This window comes from Asparagus officinalis, chromosome 9, assembly GCF_001876935.1.
Source record: "Asparagus officinalis chromosome 9, Aspof.V1, whole genome shotgun sequence".
Classification (NCBI taxonomy): Eukaryota; Viridiplantae; Streptophyta; class Magnoliopsida; order Asparagales; family Asparagaceae; genus Asparagus; species Asparagus officinalis.
Genome location: NC_033802.1, coordinates 1,092,812 through 1,102,516, shown reverse-complemented (window position 1 = coordinate 1,102,516; position 9,705 = coordinate 1,092,812). Strand labels below are relative to the sequence as shown.

The window sequence follows — 9,705 nt, the reverse complement described above, 5'->3', positions numbered from 1 at the left end:
TGAAACCAGGTCGGTTTTTCTAAATAAATGTGAAACGGGTGTTTTTTTGGGAATAAAAGTCCAAATAGGTTGGTTTTGAAAATTTGTCCCCACCTGAACAAACAAAAGCACAGTGCAAAGAAACAATAAGCAACCATCATTCTTCCTCCATGTGGATGTTATGCTTGTCCTTGCAATCTAAAAGCAATTTGTACAAGCACTTATTTGCGCAACTAAAATAAGGGTTGATTGTGGATTGTGTATAAAACCCCTTGTAGTTCTATTGTTGCAAATTGAACCCTTGCAGCTCTGCTCAAGTGCGGATATGTGCAGGGTATCAAAGTTACACATGCTTGGGGGTACCGTGTGTTCAGGTGCAGATAAACTATTGTGCCGCTGCGATTCAATTGTTTCTAGCACCGCCGAAGGGGGTTGAAAAATAGTGGAATGAGGGAGGGGGGTTGAAAAAATTTTACATACGTCAAAGCATCTGTTATTTTTATCCGGCAATAGATTCTCCCCCCATAAAACCCAAATAATCCAAATATCTACATTCTGAATTTATACGTACAATCGAGAATTGTAGAAAACACCCCACCATCTCGTTCCCATTTCGGGCAACGACGAGCGAATGGCATCTTCATGCCTCGCTTCCATAATCTCTCCGAAGATTCCTTCTTCCTCTTCACCAAAAACCCTAATTCTAATCTCCAGCGATGGCAGAAGATCGAGGTCTCGGGGATTTCTCAGAGCAGGGCGGGGGGTTTCGCCTTCTTCGCCTCGGATTCGGCCGATTTGTTGCTCGTCAGGAGATGAGCCTTACTCGGCTGGAGATAATGGGTCCGGGTACAAATTTCCATCATATTTTGGTTTTTTTTCGGTGTTAGTTGTGGAATTGAGCGTGGAATTTTAGAGAAAGGTCCAGCCTTGAGCTTTGGCTAAGCTTAAAGAATGAATTTTGACGAGCTAAATTGAAATTAACTAGGCTAATAATGTACAAGATATTAGCTTTTTAGAATGGGCTTAAGAGATAAAATATCCGCTTTCATGTTTATGCGTATTAGGAGCTTGAGGAAGAATTTTTCATGGTTATTAAAGTGGGAGCTAACTAGCTGTGCTTGTTTGATGTCATGCTTGTAGTTTTTGTATTATAGAAGGCCCGGAGACAGTCCAGGATTTTATGCAGATGCAGCTGCAAGAAATTCAAGACAATATAAGAAGTCGACGCAACAAAATATTCCTCCTCATGGAAGAGGTGAAACATGATCTTCAATGTTTACGGTGTTCCGTATCCTTGTCTTTTGTTTGTTAGAAAAGAAGTTATTACTGGTGTTAGGAAAGAATCTACTACCTCCGAAGGAATTTCGCTTAGTTCCTTCTGCGGATAGATGAAAGGATAGGAAATTAGAAGAAATTTAGTCATTTATTGACGCCTGCCTATAATACTATGTTTTGAAATGCATTTCCTTAGTTGTGTTTTTCTTTTATCATTTAAATTTCAGGTGAGGAGATTGCGGGTGCAACAACGCATAAAAAGTGCCGAATATATTGATGAGAACGGCGAGGAAAATGAGATGCCTGACATGCCATCAACTATTCCATTCATCCCCACAATGGTGATATTCTGAAAGCTATAATTACATTTTTTATCTTATTGGATGTTTTTGACATGCTAATTTTTTTCTGACTCTTTTTTATATATTGTCGTATCAGACACCAAAAACCTTGAAGCAACTCTACCTGACATCATTCTCTTTTGTATCTGGGATAATAGTTTTCGGAGGCCTCCTTGCACCAGTTGTAAGCTTCCTTTTTTCCCCTGTTGATGTATTCTCACGTTTCTTTCAGACTTCAAACTGGTTGTGTCTTTTTTGCAGTGGTGCTAACTTGATACCATTGAGTCTTCAGTTCGTTCTTCAGCTTGTTTTATGTTAACCACTATATCATAAGTTTGCACATATTGATATATATCTTTTATTATGGGATCCTGTAATCTTTAGAAGCTTTAGTTTCAACTATACCAAGCACAAACATCTGAATCTGGTGTTGCTTAATTCAATTTTTTGCAAAAGTCTTTTCCTGATATTATTTATATCCTGCATTAGCTTTTAGTTTTCATCAGTTATCATGACCTTATGACCAACTTCAAGCAGCTTGCCTAATTCCCTTTTATTGTTTTCAAGCTTAAAAATATTCTAGAGATGCTTGTGCAATTCCTAGGAAGCGTGTTCTGAATTATTGTCTGATGCATGCACGTTCTTGATTCTTTAAAACTCCATATGGCAAGTTTATTAAGAATGAATATGGAAACATATAGTTTGCTGTAACATGCTTTATTATGATCTCTGCAATAGAGTTGGCTGGATTTTCCACCTTTTAAAATATAAGGCTGGATAGTTGGATGGTTTCTTAGGTTTCATTCATTTAGCTCTAACCCTCACTAAGCTAAGGTGCAAGATATTCTGTAAGCTATTTGAGTTGTAGAAAGGAACCCTCTCTCTGCAGTCCGCACGTGCCGTAGTAAAATGGAAGAATCATGTGCTGAGCACATACTCTGTAACATAAAATAGCTCTTTATTGCTAGAAGCTTTAGTTATGATTTTGTGGACTTATAGATTTAGCAATAATGGTAGATGAATTACCATGGAAAGAAGGGTTAAAATCTCTATTCCTCCCTTTCAGGTACTTGCCGCGTAAAATGGACGAATCATTCCGTTATTTCTCTTTATGAAAATGATTACCATAAAAGCAAAGAAGTTTTAGAATATTTTCTACTCCCCTTAATATATATGCCATTGTCAATATACGAATGTAGTTGCTCATACACTAGGTGACTTAAAGAACATCTCTTCTGTTGTAGTAACTTTGACATATGTTTTTATGAGTCAAAAAGGTACCCTGTGGAAATTTGTTGATATGTGTTCTCACTATCATTCGTTCTCTTTTCCATTTATATACTTGATCATTTTGCCTTCGGTTTATACAATTTATATGTCTTTTACTTATTTACTCACTTGTCCTTCCATTCTTATTCTGCTTAATGACGTTAAGCTTCAAACTATTTCTTCTGCAGCTGGAGCTGAAGTTAGGCTTGGGCGGTACTTCCTATGAAGATTTTATTCGTAACATGCATTTGCCGCTGCAATTAAGGTTGATCTATAATAAAAATAACTATCTGTTCATTGTGCAAAAACTTTTTTTCTCATCTGAATTTCTATTTTGTTGCGGTTCAGTCAGGTGGATCCCATTGTGGCCTCTTTTTCAGGTGGGGCAGTGGGTGTGATATCAGCCTTGATGTTAGTTGAGGCCAACAATGTCGAGCAACAAGAAAAAAAGAGATGCAAGTACTGCCATGGTACAGGTGTGGCTTTGTCTAATCTAAGGAGTTCTGTGTGTTTAAGAAAATCTATGCGTTGATTCCCATGATTACTGTAAATTATTATTGCGTTTCTTTAAGAAAAGGAGATCGCTGTTTCATGGTGGCAGGTAGATTCAATGGTCCTATGGTTTCAGGATGTCTTCTTATAGTATATGTACATAATGCTAGAGATGAGATGATTTTCAGTTAGTTGGCTTTCTGTATGAAAGTGAATCATATTGTGCTTCTTCTGGATGAACAGGATATCTAGCCTGTGCTCGATGCTCTGCAAGTGGTGTGTTAGTGAGCACAGAACCAGTTTCGATAAATGGAAGCTGTGAGCAACCTTTGCGAGCCCCTTCAACTCAGAGGTGCCAAAATTGCTCAGGGGCCGGAAAGGTATGGCCTATTTGATTATGCGTAATTAAGTTATAACCTGAATCAGCTTCGTACGCAGAACTCAGTATCCTTGACTTGTTCTTAATTTCTTCGCAGGTCATGTGCCCAACATGCCTTTGCACGGGAATGGTAATGGCCAGTGAACACGATCCAAGAATAGATCCATTTGATTAGACAAGGATGGGTGGAGTTCGGGTGATCCTGCTGGTTTTTCCTCGTGTTTCTAGGTTTTTTTTATCAACCTTCATAGCTTCTACGAGTTCATGTAGTGTAGATTAAGCATCATTGTTGAAATGTCGCTTTTTGTCAGCGGCGGCAAAGTTTGCCTCTCATGGAGGTGCGTAGGTATGAGGTTGTCTGTTGATTATTCTGTTAAGAGAATAGAGAGCAAATGTATGGAATGCTTGGTTATTCAAAGAGTGTATAACGCTGAACTACGGTGCTGTATTCAACGATGTTCTGTATTCGCTCTTCTCCCCGTTCACCTGAATAAAATCAAGGTGACAAGATTACATTGTTTACATTCATACTACATCATCAACGGATATTGACCAATTTGTATATGGTAAGGAAATCAGTTCAAATTAACTATACGCTGATTGAAAATGTACTCAAAGATCATCAAAGAAAGGGGAGAGAGAGAAAAAAAAAAGTGCGCCAGCTTAAAGAGTTCTGCTGTAGATTTGATGAAGCCTAAAAGGTTATCCCAGAGGGAAAAATTGAAGATTGGCATGGAAAGATATGCGAGTATGATTCACATGGCAAACATTTTAGCAATTCGTTTTATAACATCTTAAAGAAGAATTAAAGAAATCCATCTCATTTTATAACATCTTAAAGAAGAACTAAAGAAATCCATCACATAAGAATGAAAAATAGATTAGAAACATAGAAATTCATATCACAGCATTTTTAAGAAAAATTAGAGAAATCCATCTCATAACAATGAAAAACACAGTGAAAAACTTAAAATTAATTAATTGTGACAGCTGTGGGATTTGAACCCACGCCCTTTCGGACCAGAGCCTAAATCTGGCGCCTTAGACCACTCGGCCAAACTGTCGCAACAATTACGCTGCACTCATAAAGATAGGATTACTGAGCAGAGAACCAAAATTCATCTCATAACAATGAAATACATATAAATATCTTAAAATAATTGATTGTGGTCTTTGAAACGGGCTCCAAACTACTCATCAACCTCTTCCAAGAGACCCGAAATCCACACTGACCGTATCCAAACATGCGGAAAAATTATCAATAAATTGCAAGATGTGAGAACTAATTTTCGGATATGCAACCCCCCACCCCCCACCCCACCCCACCCCACCCCCACCCCCACCCCACCCACCCCACCCAAGGTCTCCAAAAACCAAGTGGTTCATATTTTAGCTCAGTCAACAAGGTATGAAAACTAATTCTATGGCGTTGAAGGACACAAATGCCTTTAATATTGGAAGAGTTTGGCTCGGTTTTCCGTAGGCTAAAAATAACCAATTAAAACATAATAGGTTTTCCATTTAAAAATCAAGCTCTTTTCAAAACTGGGTCGGGGCTGATCCTGAAATAGTTTTTAGTTAGGAGAGTGTCAAATAGACTTTTTTGGCATTCTATCAAAAAAACTAGTGCGTACCATGTGCAAAGCACGGCTCCTTGTTTTTTTTTTTTTTGAAGTATTGCATTTCAACATACTTCCTTCTAAGATTTAATACATTTTGATTTTATTATTGTATGTTAAAAATTAGAAATTATATCTTTTTCTCTATACTTTAAAAAGTATTCAAAAATTTACTGTTCACCCTACAATAAAATACTTTAGCATAAATAGTAAATTTACTGGCCTGTACTGGAAGGAATATCCAAAGATATATTATTCATACTGTGTTAATTAAACAAACTGTAACATGAACAGTAATTTTTTGGATCCTCGCTAAAATACAGTTATAATATTATAGGACATGCAGTTATAATATTACAAAAACCATAATATTTAAACCAACAAAATGGTATTAATCTTATATAAATAGTACTACTAGATGAAAAAAATTATCAAATAATAGAAACTAGATGAAGATGCTCACTTCCTGCATATCATCTTGTTTTGCCTGTATTTCCTCGCGGGAGGGATGAGTGAGGGTTCGATCTTGATGCCATTCCCGCCTCCTCTCAGCCTCAGAGACAGGTGAAGGGTCGACTCTGCAAAATTTCCCGCCAAATTAACTCAAATATTTTAAAAAAGGACAAATTTTGAAAAACGACCGTTTTTCAAAATTAATAAGCAAAATCGCCCATTACACAAAAAAAATCAGCAAAATCGACCATTTTCAATAAAAATGGTTGTTTTTGCAGTTTTCAAACTGCACGGGACTAGTAGTCTCGTGCAGTTCTCCCAAACACCACCACCCGATGCTTCTCCCCCCACCTTCATCACATCTCCTCCCTGCCTTGATCCGTGCAGTTCTCCCAACCTGCCTTGATCCCCCATTCATCACATCTCCTCTCCGCCCTCAAGATCCACTACTCGATCCTCCACTGGATCTCCCTCCTCCTCTCCCTCGCCCCCAGCCACAAGCCCACCATGCTCTTCCTCATGGCCATCTTCGGAGGAGGTTTCTTGGCGGTTTAGGAGGAATTGGAGGTTGTAGATTCGGATTTTTCGAGAAATGCCGCCAATTGCGAGGAGGCGGTCAGAGGGTTCGAGCTCGACAGCGCCGAGGATGTTAGAGACCTCGCTAGTGCGGGGGGAGATGGCGGCAGCGAGGGAGAAGATCCACTCGCATTGAGCTTGGTCTTGATCTTCTTGTTGAGGGGGTTGATGTCGTTGTTCTTGAGAGGCGTTGTTGCTCATTAGCCATTCATAGATTGATGAGATGGGGCTAGGGAGGAAGTTTCGGTTGACATTATTTAAGGAGGGGGTAGGGAGGAGGAGAAGGTCAGGGGTCGAGGGAGTTGATGAGGGGGGAGAGGAGGGGTCGGAGGAGATGTGATGAAGGTGAGGGGAGAAGCATCGGGTTGGGTTTGGGAGAACTGCACGGGACTACTAGTCCCGTGCAGTTTGAAAACGGCAAAAAACGACCATTTTCATTAAAAATGGTCGATTTTACTGATTTTTTTGTGTAACGGGCGATTTTGCTTATTAATTTTGAAAAACGGTCGTTTTTCAAAATTTTTCCTTAAAAAAAAATCCAAATCCATCAGAAATAGAGATTATTAAAAAAATTTTGACCTCATTGGATGTCGTAATCGGCTACGGTTTTATCTTCGTCCAGTTGATTCCCCCCAAATATTAATATATATATAATACTTTAATTATAATATAATATTTTAAAAAATATTACATTGAATAAAATAAAATATTATAATATTTTATACAGTACATTATATCCTATGATACTATATTCTAATATAGTAAATTAAATAATATATTATTAAAATATTATATTAAATATATTGTTCATATATTATATCAATTATCATATAATGTAGCACACTTATGTAATGTAATATAATATAATAATTAATAATATTAATTAGTATAACATGTTATATCTTTGTATAAATAAAATAACATATTATATTAAATATTATATTATTGAAATATTATATTTAAGTATATAGTAAAATAATATTGTATTATAATAATATACTAAACCAATTAGATAAGTTACTTTAGAAGTAATTGATAGATAAAACCATATTTTAATGAGGTGTCACATCATCAATTATCTCACATGAATTGTCAAATCAAAGGTTCAAATTATCATATTATCCCACTTATCCCACTTTAGCTCACTCAAAATACACCAAAAGGATGAAATTGTTCCACTGGAACAATTATCCCACTTATTAGTCTCAACTTAATTGTCTCAAATTGTCTAATGTGATTCTGACTTCCTTTCTTACCTTCAGATTGAATATTTTAATTTTATTTTATATGTTACTTGGGTGTCACGGTTTTTATTGCTTCCATTTAAATACCCCAAAACAACTTGCGACGCAAGCAAGGTTGTTTTTGATCTGCCTCTATATAAACGCAGTTCATAGAGCGGGGAAAGCTCAGACCACGACTTAACAGGAGAAAGGATCAGGAGAATTCAAAATGCAGATCTTTGTAAAAACTCTATCCGAGAAGACGATCACCCTCGAAGTGGAGAGCAGCGACAGAATCGACGATATCGAGCTCAAGATTCAGGAGCAAGAAGGGGTTCCCGTCGACCAGCAGCGTCTGATATTTGGCGGGAATCAACTGGACGAAGATAAAACCGTAGCCGATTACGACATCCAACGAGGTCGATCTTTTTTTTTTATTTTTTTTAATAATCTCTATTTCTGATGGATTTGGAGTTTTTTTTTATTTAATATTTGAGTTGATTTGGCGGGAAATTTTGCAGAGTCGACCCTTCACCTGTCTCTGAGGCTGAGAGGAGGCGGGAATGGCATCAAGATCGAGCCCTCGCTCATCGCTCTCGCGAGGAAATACAGGCAGAACAAGATGATATGCAGGAAGTGAGCATCTTCATCTAGTTTCTATTATTTGATAATTTTTTTCCATCTAGTAGTACTATTTTTATAAGATTAATACCATTTTGTTGGTTTAAATATTATGGTTTTTGTAATATTATAACTGCATGTCCTATAATATTATTGTAGGTGTTATGCTCGATTGCCTGAGAGAGCTCATAACTGTCGTAAGAAAAAATGTGGGCATAGCAATCAGGTATATATAGCTTTTTATATTCGAAACTAATTTAAATTTGTAAAAATTAAGTTCTTTTTTTTCTCTTCTCAAGTTTCCAATGGAAAAAAACCCGTCTTATATTGGTTGTTCATGATTTCTTGCAGTTGAGAAAGAAGAAGTTGCCCAAAATAGATTAAGAGGGAGAGTACCATATTTATAGATCATGAGTTGCTTTCATGTGTATTTCGTTTAATGAGTTTGTTTAATTACATGCAGAAATAAGTTCATGTGTTTTTCTTCTTGTTTTTGTGAGAAAAGTTTCTGTGAGTATCATCCTGTATTGATTTTTTTGTCAAATGTTAAAGGGTTTTTTTTTAATAAAGAATATTGTGGAGTGGGGCCTCGATCTCTTGCAAAAGATACAAGCATTCATCATTTCCTGGTTTTAACTCAATTCACCTGATGATATATGAGGGCATGTGTGATTGAATACAAGTCATCACTTTTATTTGTTATTTTCGTTGAATTCTCGGCTAGGTAATCTTATGAAACTGAATCGAACCGTCTGAAATTAATTCTGTTGGTTCAGTTTGGTATTTTTCAGTTTGGACTTGGACTACTTTTATTTTTAAAATATATATACTTTGGCTCAAAAGAAAGTTGCATAGTAATTTAATCTTTAAAATGGGGAAAAACTATTAAAGAAGCATTAATTGATTGTAAAAAACGCAAATCAATTAAAAAAAATAAAAATAAAAACAAAATATGAAGCATTTTGTGCACTAATGAAAAGAAAATGAAAAAAAGATGGCTTAGACAATTGAGATTGCGATCGGTTCAGTATGTTCAGATTAAAACTTTCCCAAATAAAAACTGAGTTTGGATAGAGTTTTTCAGGAGGTACAATACCAGCCCTTGTAACATTATGTTTGTTTATACTTTTTAGTTAGCAAGGGAAGGGGAGGGGAGAGATGAAAATTAGAAAATTCAACCACTTTCTCAACCCTCCAAAAGTGGACGGATTGGAAGGGGGAGTGGAAGAGTTTTAAGTGAAATTTTTTTAAAATTTCAATATTGCCCTATATGAGAAAACCAAAAGACATTATTTCTTATTTTATTAATGATGTGATTGGATGGAGGGTAGAGAAGGGAAGGGGAAGAGAAATTTGAGTTTAGCTTTGTTCGGGAGTTTTATTGGCAGGGTAGAGGAGGGAATGAGGGAAATTTTTACACTAAAATCTTACACCCCATATTGGGGGGTAAAAGAGGGGAAGAGAAAATTTTAAAAGTA

The 9,705-nt window shown here is 36.5% G+C and overlaps 2 protein-coding genes and 1 non-coding gene across 4 annotated transcripts; 2 read left to right on the top strand and 1 right to left on the bottom strand.

Annotated features, from left to right (window-relative positions):
- On the top strand, positions 529-4,257 carry LOC109824395 (protein ORANGE-LIKE, chloroplastic-like). Of its 2 annotated transcripts, none has more exons than XM_020390986.1 (8): positions 529-819; positions 1,120-1,234; positions 1,482-1,595; positions 1,693-1,779; positions 3,053-3,129; positions 3,213-3,340; positions 3,600-3,736; positions 3,833-4,257. In XM_020390986.1, the coding sequence occupies exons 1-8, from the start codon at positions 611-613 to the stop codon at positions 3,908-3,910; spliced, it is 945 nt and encodes a 314-aa protein (XP_020246575.1). In that variant the 5' UTR covers positions 529-610; the 3' UTR covers positions 3,911-4,257. The 2 variants fall into 2 exon arrangements, with proteins under 2 accessions (XP_020246575.1, XP_020246573.1); XM_020390984.1 differs by having other exon boundaries at positions 530-825.
- On the bottom strand, positions 4,720-4,799 carry TRNAL-UAG. Its single transcript has one exon. It is a non-coding gene; the product is annotated as a tRNA-Leu (tRNA).
- LOC109823688 (ubiquitin-60S ribosomal protein L40-like) lies at positions 7,810-8,772 on the top strand. Its single transcript, XM_020390023.1, has 4 exons — positions 7,810-8,025; positions 8,128-8,242; positions 8,387-8,453; positions 8,579-8,772. The coding sequence occupies exons 1-4, from the start codon at positions 7,836-7,838 to the stop codon at positions 8,609-8,611; spliced, it is 405 nt and encodes a 134-aa protein (XP_020245612.1). The 5' UTR covers positions 7,810-7,835; the 3' UTR covers positions 8,612-8,772.